General features: G+C 40.8%; 1 protein-coding gene across 5 annotated transcripts in view; it reads right to left on the bottom strand.

Moving 5' to 3' along the window:
* Tecpr2 (tectonin beta-propeller repeat containing 2) overlaps window positions 1-16931 on the bottom strand; it is an 81663-nt gene that overhangs the window by 61809 nt on the left and 2923 nt on the right. For 2 of the 5 annotated variants that reach the window (XM_047541945.1, XM_047541942.1), the window contains exon 2: window positions 14891-15174. In XM_047541945.1, coding sequence (XP_047397901.1) covers window positions 14891-15109 — 219 coding nt within the window. In that variant the 5' untranslated portion in view covers window positions 15110-15174. Of the gene's footprint in view, window positions 1-837; window positions 934-14890; window positions 15219-16931 lie in introns of those variants that run through there. The other 3 variants (XM_047541946.1, XM_047541943.1, XM_047541944.1) reach the window with 3 other exon arrangements.

Here is a 16931-nt window from a genome sequence, read left to right as displayed (position 1 = left end):
TGTCCACCTACAACTAAAACGAAATTAAAAAAAAAAAAAAATACATTCTAGGTTGGGGCTGTAGCTCAGTGGTAGAACACTTCCCTAGCATGTGTGAGGCACTGGGTTCAATCCTCAGCACCATGTAAAAATAAATTAATAAAAGACCATCTACCACTAAAAAATATTTTTAAAAAACCATTCTGACAATATGTCTTTTGAATTTAATCAATTTGGTAATATCTTTTGAACTTACATTTAAAGAAATTACTGGTAAGAAAGGATTTATTTCTGTCATTTTGCTATTTGTTTTATATTGTGCATTGTAACTTTTTGTCTCTCATTTTCTCTTTTCTTCTTTTGATTCATGATATTGGGGATTGAATCCAGGTGTGTTCTACCTCTGAGTTACATCTCCAGCCTATTTTTTATTTTGAGAGGGTGTCTCCCTAAATTGCTATTATGGCTGGCCTTGACCTGTGATCCTCCTGCCTCCATCTCCCAAGAAGCTGGGATAACGGGTCATTACTATCTTTTGTGTTTAGTTGATTTTAGTTAATTTAAATTCCTTTCTAAAAACAAAAGAATAAGAAGAAGGCCATCATAACTAATTAGAACAAATAAAAATTTAAAAAATTTAATTTTAATTTTTTTAAAGAAGGCTGTAACTAATTAGAATAAAAATTTTAAAAAATCCTTTCTCATCTCCTTTTGTATATATACTACAGTGATCTTCTTTATCGTTACCATGGAGATTACGTTCAACATCTTAAAGATGTAGCATTCTAAACTTAATTTATACAGTTTAATTTCAATAATATACAAAAACTCTTTCAATAACATATAGTCAGTGCCTACCTCTTTGGGTCGCTGATGTCACAAAATCACATCTTTACAAAATGTGTGCTTCAAAACATAAAGTAGTAATTATTTAAAATGAATGAGTGTCGGATTCTGTAGAAAACAAAATGTAGGATTACAGGTCAAAGTTAGGAAAACACTAGATTTTAGACTATTTGGTTTTTTCCCTTCAATATTTTGGTCTCTTAAATTATGCAGAAAACAAAAAATGGAGTTACAAACCATTGTTATAGTAATAGTAGCTTTTGTGCTTACCCATGTGTTTATCTTTGAGAGCTTTAGGTCTTTGTAAGGCTTCAGGCTGCTGTCTAAAGTCCTGTCATGTCCCCTGCGGGAGTCCCCTCAGTGTTTCTTACAGTGCTCACCCAGTGACAATGAACTCCCTGTTTTTATTATCTGACCATCTTAACTTCTTCACTTTTGAAGAACACTTTTGCCACATACTGGATTCTCAGTTGACAAGTTTTTTTTGTTTTTTTTTTTTTTCTTTTTTAGCACTTTGAATATTATCAGCCCACTGCCTGCTGGCCTCCAAAGTTTCAGGTGAGAAATCTACTCATCATTGTGTTGAGGATCCCTTGCGTGCAATGAGTCATTTCTTTCTCCCTGCCTTCAAGTTTCTCTTTGACTTTGGCTTTTGGAAGTTTCATAGAAACACAACTTGGTATGGGTCTCTTTGAGTTCACCTTACTTGGAGTTCGCTGAACTTCTTGGATGCTTACATTTGTGCCTTTTCCCAAATTTGGGAAATGGTCAGTCCTCCATCTTCGGATATTTTCTCCTCCCTTCTGTAACTTCCACCACACGTATGTTAGCCTGCCTGATGATGTTTCACAGGGCCCTTAAGCTCTGTCCACTTTTCCTTCAACATTTTTCTTTTTGTTCCTTGGGCTTGATAATTTCAATCATTCTGCTTTTAAGTTCATGGATTCCTTCTTCTGGCTTTTCAAATCTGCCTCTGAAATCCTCTAGCCGATTTTTTTATTTCAGTTATTGTGCTTTTCAGCTCTAGAATTTTGGGGATTTTCTCTTTCCTGGTATTTCCATTTCATTCATACATCATTTCCCGACCTTTCTCCATATCTTCCTTTAGTTTTTTGAGTATCTTTAAGACAATTGTTTTATATCTGTGTCTCGGTCTGTTACCTGGCTTTTCCTGGTGACAGTATCTGTTGGTTTACTTTTCCCCTTTGGGCACATTTTCCTGTTTCTTTGTATATCTGGTGATTTTTTGTTGTTGTTGTTGTTGTTGAAAACTAGCATTTGAATCTAATAATATGGTCATTCAGAAAATCAGATTCTATACTTTTACACTGTTGGTGGGATTGTAAATTAGTATAACCACTATGGAAATCAGTACTAGAGATTCTTCAAAAGAGTAGGCATGGACCCACCATACAATCCAGCTATACCACTCACTGGTATTTATCTTACTACAGTGACACATGCTTATACCCACGTTTATAGCAGCACATTCACAACAACCAAACTATGAACCAGCTGGTGTTGTCTGATTATTGTGTTTGTTTCATTGTTGTTTGCTAAGCACAAGGCCCTGGGTTCGAACCCCAGCACCACAAAAAAAAAATCTTTTCTGAACCTACATTTTTTTCTGGAACATGAGCACTTTCTTTGTTTTTGTTTTTGTGCTCCTGGGGATGAAACCAGTAGCACTTTACCACTGAGCCACATTACCAAACAGTTTATATTTTTGTTTTGAGACAGGATCTCACTAAGTTGCTGAGGCTGGCCTTGAACCTGCAATCCTTCTGCCCCAGCTTCTGGCATAGCTGGGATTATAAGTGTGTACCACAGTGCCTGGCTGCATAGCCATTTCCTAATTTTCCACTTACATGCAGTTGCTTTTCAGTGTTCCCAAATGCAGGACCTCATTTGGATGTGTATGGAGTCATGAAAGGTTGACTATCCTATGTTGTCCTCCAAATGAGCCACGAGAGCTGGTATGAAGATTTCAGAAGAGGAGAGCAGCTACTCTATGGAGGAGGTGGTCCTCTCCAACGGAGCACACAGTTTTGGGAGGGGTGCCATAAGGGAGGAAGGGGACACCTGCCTAGTCAGCCAGAAAACACTCACATCTTTGATGACCTGTTTTTTAGTGTGTAGGCCCCAAAAGGGGAAAAAAGAGTAAGGTGAAGGGAAGACACAATAGCTCTTTAACTCCTCTAGAAGTCACTTCAGCTGGAGTCAGGGACATGTGACAACAGGGGAAGTATAACAACAGCTATCCACCTTTTGCACAGCTATCCACCTTTTGCACACACCTCTGATCAGAAGTAGCTACCATCATTCAGAGCCTGTCTCAAATATGGAGAGGATAGGTATTATCAGCCCATCCTGGATCCTGGCACAAACTATGTGCGAGATGATCCAGAACACGTGCACAGGTGTCTTTCACAGAGCTAAGGATAAGGGAAGGGCATCTGCTGCTGTGCTAAGAGATCGAATTGACCAAAATAAGTCTTCCCTGAAAGTCACAAGCCTTAATAGATTCCAGCGTTCCAAAACAGTTACATCAGACACATTCTGCAGCTGAAACTGCTGACCAGCAGGGGAGACCAATTACTAGTTGCTTTCTACCTTCCATCTTTCCTTACTAGGTGTTTAATCTTCAAAATAACAAAATTTTAAAAACCTCATTTATAATGAAGGAAATGCTGATTAATCGAGTATGAATACGATGAGCTCTTCCTAAAAGGGAACTAAAAAGCTGTAAGAGGGATACTTCCCAAGTAACGAAAACAAGAATAAAGTCTGGAGTCAGAAGACCTGTTCCAGAGTCAAGTCTACTTTATTCTGCCTTATCATGGACAAGTTAATCACTGTGAAGGTATATCTGTTTGTAATCTACCTGTCTCACAGGATTGCTCAGAAGATTAATTAGATGATACACTGGACATGATTTATAAACTGATTGATTCTTGGCATTTGGGTTCTTAGATCAATAATTATATAAAATAACCATGACTTGACCTTCATAGGTTGGTTTATTAAAAAGCACATGTATGAGCACCACACACAGCTATTCAGGCTTCCAGCCCATCCAAATGATCATTTTGTACTTTGAAATAATTCATTCAGAAAAAAACTGACCTTGCTAAGATATCTGTCCCTGTGTCCCATACACCACTTTAATCACTGATGAGTGATTCACAGTCATCAATCTGCCAAACAGGTAGAATACCCTCCCCATTAAGGTATCAAGGGAGCTCTACAGTCACATGAACTGAAGCAGGTCACAAGGCCAGCCTCTCACAGTTCTGCCATTGCACAGACACGTGCATATGAGGAGCCGCCTCTAGCGCAGGGTGCTGATACTGAGCCACTTTCATGGGGTGCTCCAGAGCTTTGACTGTTTTCACAGGCTATAAATATGTCTAGTGCCAGATTGTGACTCAGGTCAAGAGACTTGAGTCTTAAGCTAAAAGAAGGAACAGAGGGATCCCTAAAGATTCCTGGTTCTGTTCCAATGACACTGCCTAGGAGCAGGGTGGCAGAGGGAGGGAGTGGGGCCAGGCAGGACGACCAGCCAGCAGCCTGTGGCAAGGGGTCAGACTGGAGTTAACAAGGGCTGAGAAGAGCAAAGTGGTAAACAGGATGTGCCATCAAGGCAGTGAAAACACCACAAAGACCCCTCCAGATCCTGTCAGAATGGTGATGAATAACAAAACAGCACGATGACCTCTCCACTGAGTGCTCTCCTGCACCAGGTGACTTGTGAGCACTTCATGTGCTTTACTGAATTCAGAAACAAGAGGATAGGTGCTATAACTATTCTCATACAACAAATGAGGAGTTACGCTCCAGAGAGGCTATGCAATTTTTCTAAGGTAGCACAGCTAGTAAGAATCAATCGTCAGGATTCACACACAAGCATGACACTTTCCAGGGGTCCCCCTATGGCGCTGTGCTCTCTGCTTCTGTGAGTGCAAAGGGCCTGCTGATGCAGTCTGTGAGGCTTATGGAGAGTAAGGAGAATGACAGCACTTCTGCAGTCTAGAGCTGGGTCACAGGACACCAAAGAAACCTTAGCAGGATCCGCTGACACTGCTCTGAAGGGGAAGGGAAACAAGGTATGTTTTAGATACGTAGTCTAACATGGTAGCAAGAGGTTGACAAGAGCACTTTCCCTGGAAATTTGTCACTGTAAAAATCCCACATAAGGAATCAAAATGATCTATTAGAGCTCTTGCCATATCGCAGCACAAATTCAAAATGGCAGTATAATTTTTCTAAATGAATCATTTCAAAATCAAAATTATCACTTAGGTAAGCAGGGAGCCTCAGTATCTGTGTGCAGTGCTTGAATATGTGCTTTCTAATAAACCAACGTGCTTAAAATTTAATTAAGATGGAAAAGACATTAAGGTTGTGTCATATGTAGTCCAGCGGGTTTGGCGCCCTCTGTGATTTCAGGCATTCACTGAGGGTTTTGAACCTGTCACCTAGGGATCAAGGAGAATTACTGTATATTGGTTTGTGCACCAAAAAACAGGCCCTGAGATGGAATTGAACAGGCAACACATCCATCAGGGAAAGGTCTGCGAAGGGAAAAAGGAGAAGCAACCAGAAGAGGAAAGGAACTGCCAGCTCGAGGTACAGGTCTGTCCTAAGGAGAAGGTAGGAAAAGGCTGAGTAGGTGAATCTCAGGCTCCAGTACAATTCAAAGGATTTTTGACCAAGTCAGTGGGGGTTGCCTGGAGCCACAGGAATGGTCCTGCCATAGTATCCCTGCTGCACAATCACTGGCAGGGAGCAACCAGAAGGTACTGGGCTTTGGCCATGGCAGTTTGGGTCATCATCAATTATGCTCCTACAGTAGGAGGCAATAATTAAAATTAGGCCATTAGCAAGGGACATACAGAGTCAAAAGACATTGACAAAAAATTATTTAAAGAGATAAAATAATCAGGTACAGTGGCACATGCCTATAATCCCAGTAAATCAGGAGGCTGAGGCAGGTGGACTGCAAATTAGAGGCCAGCCTCAGCAACTTAGCAAGGCCCTAAGCAACTTGGTGAAACCCTGACTCATAATAAAAAATGAAAAGGGTTGGGGATGTGGCTCGGTAGTTAAATGCCCCTGGGTTTACTCCCTGGTACCAACAGAGAGAGAGAGAGAGAGAGAGAGAGAGAGAGAGAGAGAAAATATTCAGTGTTTTTTTTTTTTTTTCATGAGTGAATCAAGGTACATAATACCACTTTTAGGATACCCAAACATTCAAGCTCCACCATTAATAATTATTTATCCACCATTAATATCTTTTTAACACTATTTTTAGCTCATAAAACCAGCCCATCATTTATTTATTTATTTATTCAATATTTTTGGTACTGGGGATTGAATCCATGGGTGCTATACCACCAAGCTACAGCCCTAACCCTTTATGTTTTTTGACAAGGTCTTGCTAAGTTGCTTAGGGACTCAATAAATTGCTGAGATTGGCACTGGCCTCTCAAGTTGCTAGGATTATAGGCATGAGCAACTGCACACAACCCCGTCCATCATTTAACACACTAAATGTTTCTTTCTTTCTTTTTTTTTTTTTTTTGGCAGTGCTGGGGCACACTAAATGTTTAAGGCTGGGGCTGGGGCTCAGTGTAGAGCACTTGCCTAGCAGGTGTGAGGCACTGGGTTCAATGCTCAGCACCACATATAAATAAATTAAAGCTATCATGTCCATCTACAACTAAAGATATTTAAAAACCCGCACTATTTAAAAATGATTTTTTAAACTGAGCCAATGCCATTAAAATACCAATCTGAGCCAGGTGGACATAGTCAGCTGTGACAGGCGCAGAGAAGGAACAGGCAGGCAAGCTTGTTGACTGAACAATGCCAGGTGGCCAAATACAAAGTGCCTCACTGATGGTCTCTGTTTACATTTTTAAAAAAAGAATAGATCATAAATACATGGCTACAAATAGTGTAAATGAACAGCTTAAAAAGCCACGAGCACTCATGGAGTCTGTTCCTGGCTTGGGAAAGGGACCATTCGAAGCACCCTGGAAGCTCCTGTCTGCCTCTCCCTAATGGCAGCCTCCCAGAAGCCCTACTCCTGAAGTTAGAATTAAACATTCCTTTGTTTTTATCCACAGCTTTACCACACACGCGTGTGCCTTTTAACACAGAGGTGGGTGGTTTTACCTGACACAGTCTCTACTTCTAACAGCAAAAAAAAGGCTGGCCTCAACGGTCCTGACCCAGACAGTCATTTTTGGGGAATAACTTTCTTAACTCTACAGTAAAGTGGAGTAGAGAATGTTGCTTGGAGTTGAAGGAAGGAGCCCTGGCCTGGGGCTTGTCACCAGCGAAACCTAAGGAGAATGAGACGTCACATGAAGATGAAACAAGCAGACTGCCAGCAGAAGCCCAGCAGTTGAGAGACAGCTTTCTCTCTGGTGGTGCTGGAGGCGGAGGCCTGGGCTGGCACACACCAGGCAAGCTCCTTCCCCAGCCCTTAGTGATTCTGAAGTGCTGACAAAGTAACCACAGAAAGCGAGGCTGGTGCTTAGCTTCATTTTCTCCTATATTCACGTTCAACTGTCCACACAATTTTATCAGGAAAGACTTTACAGTACAGGTTGAGCAGCCCTAAACGTAAAACCCAAAACCCAAATCCAAAAGCCAATCCAATGCTCAACAAATTCCAGGTTTTGGAATATCCTGGATTTCGGATTTTCAGATTAGGGATGTTCAACCAGAAAGGTTTATGAAAAACTCAAAATCTGAAACACTTCTGTCCCAAACATTTCAGATAAGGGATACTCAAACGGCACCACCTTAGCAATTACTCAAGTATCCAAATACACTTGAGTCTTCTGGTTTCTTTATTCTGTTCCAGGGATTTGCTTATCTTTCTTTGTGCTAATACCACATTGCGATAATTGTTGAGGTTTTGTAAGTCTTGTTTCTATCTGAGTCATTTTTACTAGCATCCCACTTTACCATTACAATTTCATATATATTTTCAGATCAACTTGTCAATTGCCATTTAAAAACAAAGACAAGAGAACAAAAAACTAAAAAAAAAAAAAGAACAAAAAACTGCTGGATCCAGTATGGTGCCACACATCTAAAATTCCAGTGACTTGGAGGGCAGAGGTGGGAGGATCACAAGTTCAAGGCCAGCCCACGTGAGTGAAATGCTGTCTCAAAATAAAAATATAAAAAGGACAGTAGAGTGCCCCTGGATTTAATTCCCAGGGGTGAACATACACGTACAGAATACAAAATGACAACAGCTGGAGAGAGTGTGGGGAAAAGGGAACACTTTTCTACTGTTCGTGGGACTATAGTACCACTATGGGAATCAGTATGGAGGTGCCTCCAAAGATTAGGTGTGGAACCACCGTATGACCTAGCTAAACCACTCACTGGTATTTATCCTAAAGAATTAAAGTCGGCATACTATAGCAGTACATGCATACCCATGTTTAGAGCAGCACAACTCACAACAGCCAAATTATGGAACCAGCCTAGGTGTTATCAGTGGATGAATGGATAAATAAAATGTGGTATAGAGGAGGCTGGAGTTGTGGCTCTGTGGCATATTGCTTGCCTGGCATGTGTGAAGCCCTGAGTTTGATCCTCAGCACCATGTATAAATAAAACAAAAGATCCACTGACAGCTAAAAAGATATTTAAAAAAAAATTTTAAATGTGGTACAGATATACAATGAACTTTTATTTAGCTATAAAGAAGAATGAAATTATGACATTTGTGAGAAAAATAGGTGGAACTTGAAAGGATCATGTTAAGAGAAATAAACCAAACTCAGAACGTCAAGGGTCGGTGGGGCATAGTGGCACAAGCCTGTAATCCCAGTGACTCGGGAGACTGAGGCAGGACGATCACAAATTCCAGGCCAGCCTCAGCAATTTAGTGAGGCCCTAAGCAACTCAGTGAGACTGCCACCAAAGAAAAAACAAAAAGGGCTGGGGTGTGGCTCAGTGGTAAAGCACCCCTGGGTTCAATCTCCAGTATGAAAAAGAGAGAAAGAAAGTCAATATTTTTTCTCATATGTGGAAGCTAAAGATTCAAAAAAACAGGATGAGGGTGGGGGAAGGTTGGGAGTGGGGAATCGCATGACAACAGAGGTAGTCCAGTGCAGTGTGGAGGGAGAGGAGCAACAGCAGGGAGGAAGCGGGAGAAAGGGCACTGGCTATTAATACTGGCCACCAATGAAAAAGAGAAAGCAGAGAAAAGCAAAGCACTGTACCACTGAGCTACACCTCCAGTCCTAGTTTCTTTGGCTCTGAAGCAGGAGGACTATACCAAGTGATTCCAAGACCCACCAACTCTGTGGGTGAAAATGACGATAATAGCAATGTAAATATGTGATTCGTCTCTGGGATCACAGGGCTAATAAGCAGCCAAAGCTCAAAATAATTGTTTCTGTTGTTGTATTTATATAAGTAATAAAGGAATGAACTCTTCTCTCTCTCTCTCTCTCTCTCTCTCTCTCTCTCTCTTTTCTTTCCTGGTAGCAGAGATTCCTTTTTTTATTTTTTGTTTTGAGACAGGGCCTTACCAAGTTGCTTAGAAACTGGCTAAGTAACTGAGGCTGATTTTGAATTTGTGATCTTCCTGCATCAGTCTCCAGAGATGCTGGGACTACAGGCATGAGCCACTGCACCTGGCTGAATATGTTCTTAAAACAGGAAATTCTCACAACTCCACTTTTTTTTTTGGGGGGGGGGCGGCAGCGCTGGGGATTGAACTCAGGGGCACTCAACCACTGAGTCACATCCCCAGCCCTACTTTGTATTTTATTTAAAGACAGAGTCTTGGGGCTGGGCTGTGGCTCAGTGGTAGAGCGCTTGCCTAGTACATGTGAAGCACTGGGTTCAATCCTCAGCACCACATAAAAACAAATAAAATAAAGGTATTATGGCCATCTATAACCTAATTTAAAAAAATAAAATAAAATAAAAATAAAGACAGGGTCTCACTGAGTTGCTTAGCACTTCACTGTTGCTAAGACTGGTTTTGAACTCACGATCCTCCTGTCGCTGCCTCCCAAGCTGCTGGGATTACAGGTGTGCACCATGGTGCCCAGTCAGTATTTCGTTTTTTAAGGAAAAGATAATTCCCTTTTGTACTCTCCCCCTTACCCCATCTCATTCTCAGTTCCCACTTAGAGTTAAGCAATCATGATGAAAGTTCTTTTAGGCCTTTTTCTGTGAGTTTTATATACAGATACATGGCTTTGTTTTCAAACTCTAATATTCCAACTCTAAATTCTGTGTTCTTTCCAAAATAGAAATTTTATTTACATTTCCACAATTTTAAGTTTCGTCTTCCATGCACAAAAAAATGCACTGAAACTCAGGACCACCAAGGGTGGATTTTGTCCCCAGTAAAATGTTGTTAAAGGTTCCCCAATAAAGAAGAACCAGTCGAAAATCTTAACAGGGGATTTCTCCAGAGTGCCCTCCTAATCTGATGGGTCCAGTAGTCTGAACTGGCTTTCCCGAGACTGGTGGGCCCTGCGGAGGCTGCCCTACCACCTGGCATTCCTTCAGAGCTCAGAGGGCTCCTCGGATTAATTCTAGGTCACGCTGTAAAACTGGTTGGCAGGCATCATTTGTAGTTTCATTTTGGGGAACACTCAATTCTTGTTCCTTTAACCTCAAGCTTTTTCAGTTTGGTAGCTGAACTTTATCTGTTTATGAATATATGTACTGATTGATAGATAGATACTGAAGATCACATTCCCAGCTCTTTTATTTTTTATTTTGAGACAGGGTCTCACTAAATTGCTGAGGTTGGCCTCAAGCTTGTGATCCTCCTGCCTCAGGCTCCCAAGTCCTGGGATTATAGGCCACTATTCCTGGCTAATTACCTAGTTTTTAAAGAGACAATAATCAATGAGACACTTGTGCTTTATAAAAGAGAACTAGGTTGTGACTGCAATTTGAGTAAGGAATCCAAATTCCACTAATGCACTCAAAACCTGAATGCCAGAGGTTACCTAATAGTGCATTAAAACCCAAGGATTTAGCAAAATCATGGTAGCATTAGAAGGCTGAACACTAATTATTTGAGACAGTACTGACTGGGAAGTGGCACAAGAAAATCTTCTGGGGTGCTGAAAATGTTCCTGTCTGAGCTGGGTGATTACCCAGGTATGTACATAAATCCATCAAATTGTACATTCTCATTTGTACGTTTTATGTTGATTGTACTTCAATACAAAAGTGAAAAACAAAATGAAGTAGAACACAGGGCCTGGAAAGTCTAGTCTAATTTAAATCTGTTGAGGTGGTTTTACGATTCAGGATACGGTCTGCCTTGGAGAATGTTGCCGTGCACTTGTAAAAATGGGCCTCAGCTATTGCTGGGTGGAGCGTTCTACAAAATGTCCATTAGTTCAAGTTTTTTGATGATGTTCAGTTCTCTTATATTGTCTTTCTTTCTTCTTTTTTTTTGTTTTCTTTCTTGAGGTACTGAGGATGGAAATCCAGGCCTAACACATGCTAAGCAAGGACTCTACCACTGAGCTACATCCCCAGGCTTTTATTTTATTTTATTTTTAGGTACTGGGGGTTAAACCCAGAAGCATTCTACCACTGAGCTACATCCTTAGCTTTTTTTTGAGACAGAATTTCACTAAGTAGCTGAGGCTGGCCTGGAACTTTCAATACAGAAAAATAAGCCCACTAAACACTAATTGATGGAAAATGAAGTGGACATACCAATATCAAGGTAGTCTTCTGAACAAAGAAACAGGAACAAAGAGAGAAATTATATAGTGATAATGGGTCAGTTCATGAAGAAAATACAGCAGTTCTAAATGTGTATGGCCCTAACAATAAAGCTTTATAACTCAGAAAGTAAAAACAACTGAAAGAAGAATTAGAAAAATCCATAATTATGGTTGGAAACTTCAATTTTTCTCTCAGTAAGGGAAGTTAGAGAAAGAAAATCAACAAAAATATAAAAGTGCCAGGCATTGTGGTCCATACTTGTAATCCCAGCTATGCAGAAGGCTGGGGCAGGAGGATCACAAGCTCAAGGTCAGTCTCAGCAACTTAGTGAGATCTTGTCTCAAAAAAAAAAAAAAAAAAAAAATCATAAAGGGCTGGGGATGTTGCTCAGAGGTAGAGCACTTACCTAGCATATACAGGGTCTTTGGTTTGATCCCTAGCACACGGGCACACACAAAAGTCCATCATATTTATCCAGGAATTTACTGTTATAAATTTATTATTATATTACATATAGCAAATTTATGACAGTAAACTTAAATAATAAGCTAACTTTATTTCTGATGTTTTAAGTTCCCTGTCTGGCCCAGCATGGTGGCACATGCCTATAATCCCAGTGACTCAGGAGAATGAGGCAGGAGGATCACGAATTCAAAGACAGCCTCAGCAACTTGGTGAGGCCCTAAGCAACTTAGCAAGATCCTGTTTCTAAAGAAAAAGTAAAAAGGGCTAGGGATGTGGCTCAGTGGTGATGTGCTCCTGAGTTCAATGTCTGGCACCAAAAAAAAAAAAAAGTTCCTTCTGAAGAACTTCCCTAAGCAATAACTTTAGAGCAAGCCTTGGCAATGAATCCTCAGTTTGCCCTCATCTAAGAGTACTTTTGCTTCACCTTCTTTCTGGACACATATTTCCAATGCGTAAAGAATTCTGGCCTGGCAATCCTCTCAGCACATTCAGAATGTTGTGCTCCAGTCCGCTAGCCTCACAGCTTCTGATGAGAAGTCTGTAGGTGTTCACATAACTGCTCCCCAGCAAGGAACACCTCACTCTTCTCTAGATCTTTCTAATATTTTCCCTTGTCTTTAACAATTTGGTCTCAATGTTTCTGAGCATGGATTTCTTTGATTTATCCTACTGGAGTTCATTGTCAGATTCATAAATCTTCCTTGTTAGGTGCTTAAAGTATTTGAGAGATTTTAGAGATATTAAATTCATAGCTATAAAGTTGTGTAATGGTCTTAAGCGCTCAAGGGAATGTGATCTGTCAAATCCATGAGATTTAGCCAAAGAAAAGGAGCACTGGGAGTTCTAATTTTTTGGGGGGAGGTACTGGGGATAGAACTCAGGGCCATTCCACCACTGAGCCATATCCCCAGGCCTATTTTGTATTTTATTAGAGACAGGGGTCTCACTTTTGCTGAGGCTGGCTTTGAACTTGCCATCCTTCTGTTTCAGCTTCCCCAGCTGCTGGGATTACAGGCATGCACCACTGCGACCAGCTGGGAGTTCTAATTTTTATGCAAAAACATTAAAATAAACTCCAGTATGCCCAAGTTTGAACTAAGGCGCCACCAATCAATAATTGCCCAATCTTGAGCAGCTCAGCTACACATTCTGTGCCTCAGTTATCTTCCTAGCAAATGCAAACAATAACATTTACCTCATGGAATGTTTGTGCAGATAATATGAGATAATATATGTAAAGATTTAAAATAATGCCTGGCATACAGTCAGGGTTATAAATGTACTAACCATTTTTGTTATTTTAAAATAAGCACAGATGGGACTGGGGAGATGGCTCAGTTGGTAGAGTGCTGTGCAAGCACAAGGCCCTGGGTTCAATCCCTAGCACCATGGGGGTGGGGCACAGATGGGGCTGGGACTGTAACTCAGTGGCAGAGCACCTGTCTCACACATGTGAGGCACTGGGTTCAATCCTTAGCACTACATAAAAAAATAAACAAAGGAGCTGGGGTTGTGGCTCAGTAATAGAGCATTTGCCTAGCATGTGTGAGGCACTGGGTTCGATTCTCAGCACCACATATAAATAAATGAATAAACGAAAGGTCTATCAAAATCTAAAAAATATTTTAAAAAATAAACAAAATAAAAGCACACTGTCCATCTACAATTACAAAAAATAAGCACAGAGGCTAATTTAAGCTAGTTAAAAAAAACTAACTTTTTAAATCTAAAATACAATACATTGAATGCTGATTAAAACTTAAGTATTTGTTTTCTCCTAAATACAAAAACCCTTTCTTAGTCCGTAAAAGTCAATAAACACAGGCAGAATAAGGTCCCACAAGTCCTTGTGGTAAATGCCAAACTCAATCATCTTTAAGCTTCAGAAAAGCTATGTACTCAACTACAGATACTGACTGAAATGCATGGATTAGATAGATTATGGTCCATCAATACATGGTGCCAACTGCACCATGGTCAAACAGTGTCCCCACCAACACATATGACACAAAGATGCCTGAGTCAACAACAATGTAGAATGCAGATTCTCAGAATAGGCACGTGGCACATGCCTGTTATCCTAGCTACTAAGGAGGCTGAGGCAGGAGGATCAAATGTTCACTACCAGCCTCTGCAACTTGGCAAGACCCTATATCAAAATAAAAAATAAAAGGGCTGGAGATGCAGCTCAATGGTAGAGCACCCCTGGGTCTCATCCCCAGTAACACACACACACGCACACACACACACACACACAGAGAACACAAATTGGTCAGGATCTCTATTCTACAGAAGTATTACTTATTTCAGATGTACATAATCTGGTAATTCAATAACACTGACATAAATCCTTTTTTCATAATAATATCAGAGAATAACTAACGATCATTCATGTTAGTGAAGGCACTTTGAGAAACAAAGCATTTCGGAAACAAATACCTATTTTTCAAAGTTTCCAACACTCAAAGTATTAAACACTAAAACGCTCTTTTAAAATGATGCAAGGGGTTGGGGCTGTGGCTCAGGGGCAGAGCATTTACCTAGTATGTGTGAGGCACTGGGTTCAATTCTCAGCCCCACATAAAAATAAATAAAATAAAGGTGCATTGACACTAAAAAAATATTTTAAAAATAAATAAATGAAATAAAATAAAAAGATGCAAGATTCTTGGAGACAGGAATTAAAAACAACGTTTCAGTTACATCCCACTCAATTAAAGATGGTTTTGAAGTATTGTTTGGGCAAAGTATGGAGCCATATTCTAGTAGATCAGAAATACCGCCCCAGAACACAAGTGTGTTAAACACCAGCCACAGCCCATGCATACTAAGATGCAAGAAAAGCAATTCTCACCTCAAAGTTGTACTTCTTCATCTGGTTGAGGTGCCGGCAGTACAGATAGAGCATGCCAATGCTGCTGCCCACTGCGATGTAGTCCCCGTTGGTATCGAGCGCCGTGAGGTAGACCATGATAGAGCGGAAACCCTTCTGGATCTTTGTGGGGATGGAATTGAGAAGATAGTACAAAGGGCAGAACTCTCTGAATGTAACAGGTTCTGGTACCGATGCCATGGCCAAGGTCTCCACAGACAATCTTCAGGCAGGAAAAGGAATGTTGGTTTGTCATCTAGGGAAACCTGGGGGCCACAGAAGTGTGACGGGTCTTCAATGCCTATTCATACTGAAAGGAGGTACTATTTAACAGTGGGAACAGAAAACTTTCAGGCAGGTAAGTTATAGCTGGAGCTTAAATGGAGAAAGCAAAAGATGTGTTAGTGAGATCATTTTTGAGCATTTTAGTTCAAAATGTAATTCATATGTACTTGCCTCTGTTTTTATGTTGCAGTAAATACCATGGAAGAGCGAAAAGAATATTAAACACAGTTGTTCCTCTCAAGTAGCTTAAGATTCAGGCAGGAAGGCAGATCCAACAATGAGACACAGACGATAAGTAATTAGGTGCTAATCCATGGGTCTCGATGAGATGAAGGAGAGATCAGTGTGGATTAAACCGAGAAAATTTCATGGAAAACATCCGGAACTTTGTCCTACAATGGTGAACCCGTCCAGATGCAGAAGTGCACTCCCTGTATGAAGGAGCTGGTGAAGAACAGGTCCTGCACTGCCTACAGCCACCTTTGTGCCAGAAGCCTAGCACCTCACACCTGTGCCCACAGGAGCCCCAGGCCTCTTTGCACTCTGGATTCCACGCTTCCCTGAATCAAGATACTCCATCCTGGGCTGGGGTTGTGGCTCACTGGTAGAGTGCTTGCCTAGCATGTGTGAAGCACTGGGTTCAATCCTCAGCACCACATATAAATCAATGAATAAAATAAAGGGCCACCAACATCTAAAAAAAAAAAAAAGATACTCCATCCTTACCCAGTGACAAGCTTAACAAAGTGCACACTCACTCCTTAAATCCTTGCCCTACTGTAGAAGGTGCCAGGGGATGGTCGGTCATGAGGCTCAGCTGAGACCAAACAGTTGAGACTTGAATCCAGGTCTTTACCAAGTCTTGGGCCCTTGCCAACCAAGTCACAGCTCTGGTGGACCGGTACAGAGAGATGCCCTGTGCCTAATTAGACCTGGAGGCATATTTTAGTATTTTAGCTCTTTAAGTTCTATGGGGTTTTTATTGTTACTTGTTTTGTTTTGTTTTTCAGTACTGGGAATTGAATGCAGGAGCTCTCTACTCCAATCCTTTTATTTTTTATTTTGAGACAGGGTCTCACTAAGTTGCTGAGACTAGCCTCCATCTTGTGATCCTCCTGACTCAACCTACCAAGTGGTGGGCATTATATGCATGTGCCGCTGCATCTGGCTGTATAATTTATTTTGAAAGTCTGGCTATGACACAATTATTTTAAATGTTAAATTCTATGGCAGGCTGGGTGTGTGGCACATGCATGTAATTCCAGTAAATCAAAAGGCTGAGGCAGAGCCAGGAGTGGTGGTATATACCTGCAATCTCAGTTGCTCAGGAGGCTGAAGCAGGAGGATCATGAGTTCAAAGCCAGCCTCAGCAATGGTGAGGAACTGAGCAACTCAGTGAGCTTGCCTCAAAATAAAAAAATAAGGGGTTAGAGTTGTAGCTCAGTGGTAGAGCACTAATCTAACACATGAAGTACTGGGTTCAATCCTCAGCACCACATAAAAAAAATAAATAAATAAAAATAAAAAATTTTTTTAGTTCATACAACTAAAAAAATATTATTAAAAAAATTTTTAGGGCTGGGGAGATAGCTCAGTTGGTAGAGTGCTTGCCTTGCAAGCACAAGGCCCTGGGTTCGATCCCCAGAACCACAAAAAAAAAAAAAAAAAAAAAAAATTTAAAACAAAAAATAAAGCTGGGTGTGGTGGCACATGCCTGTAACCCCAGAGACCTGAGAGG

The sequence above is a fragment of the Sciurus carolinensis genome, chromosome 2, assembly GCF_902686445.1.
Source record: "Sciurus carolinensis chromosome 2, mSciCar1.2, whole genome shotgun sequence".
In the NCBI taxonomy this organism is placed as follows: Eukaryota; Metazoa; Chordata; class Mammalia; order Rodentia; family Sciuridae; genus Sciurus; species Sciurus carolinensis.
Note: the sequence above shows the minus strand (reverse complement) of the source record. Positions and strands in the feature narration are given on the sequence as shown.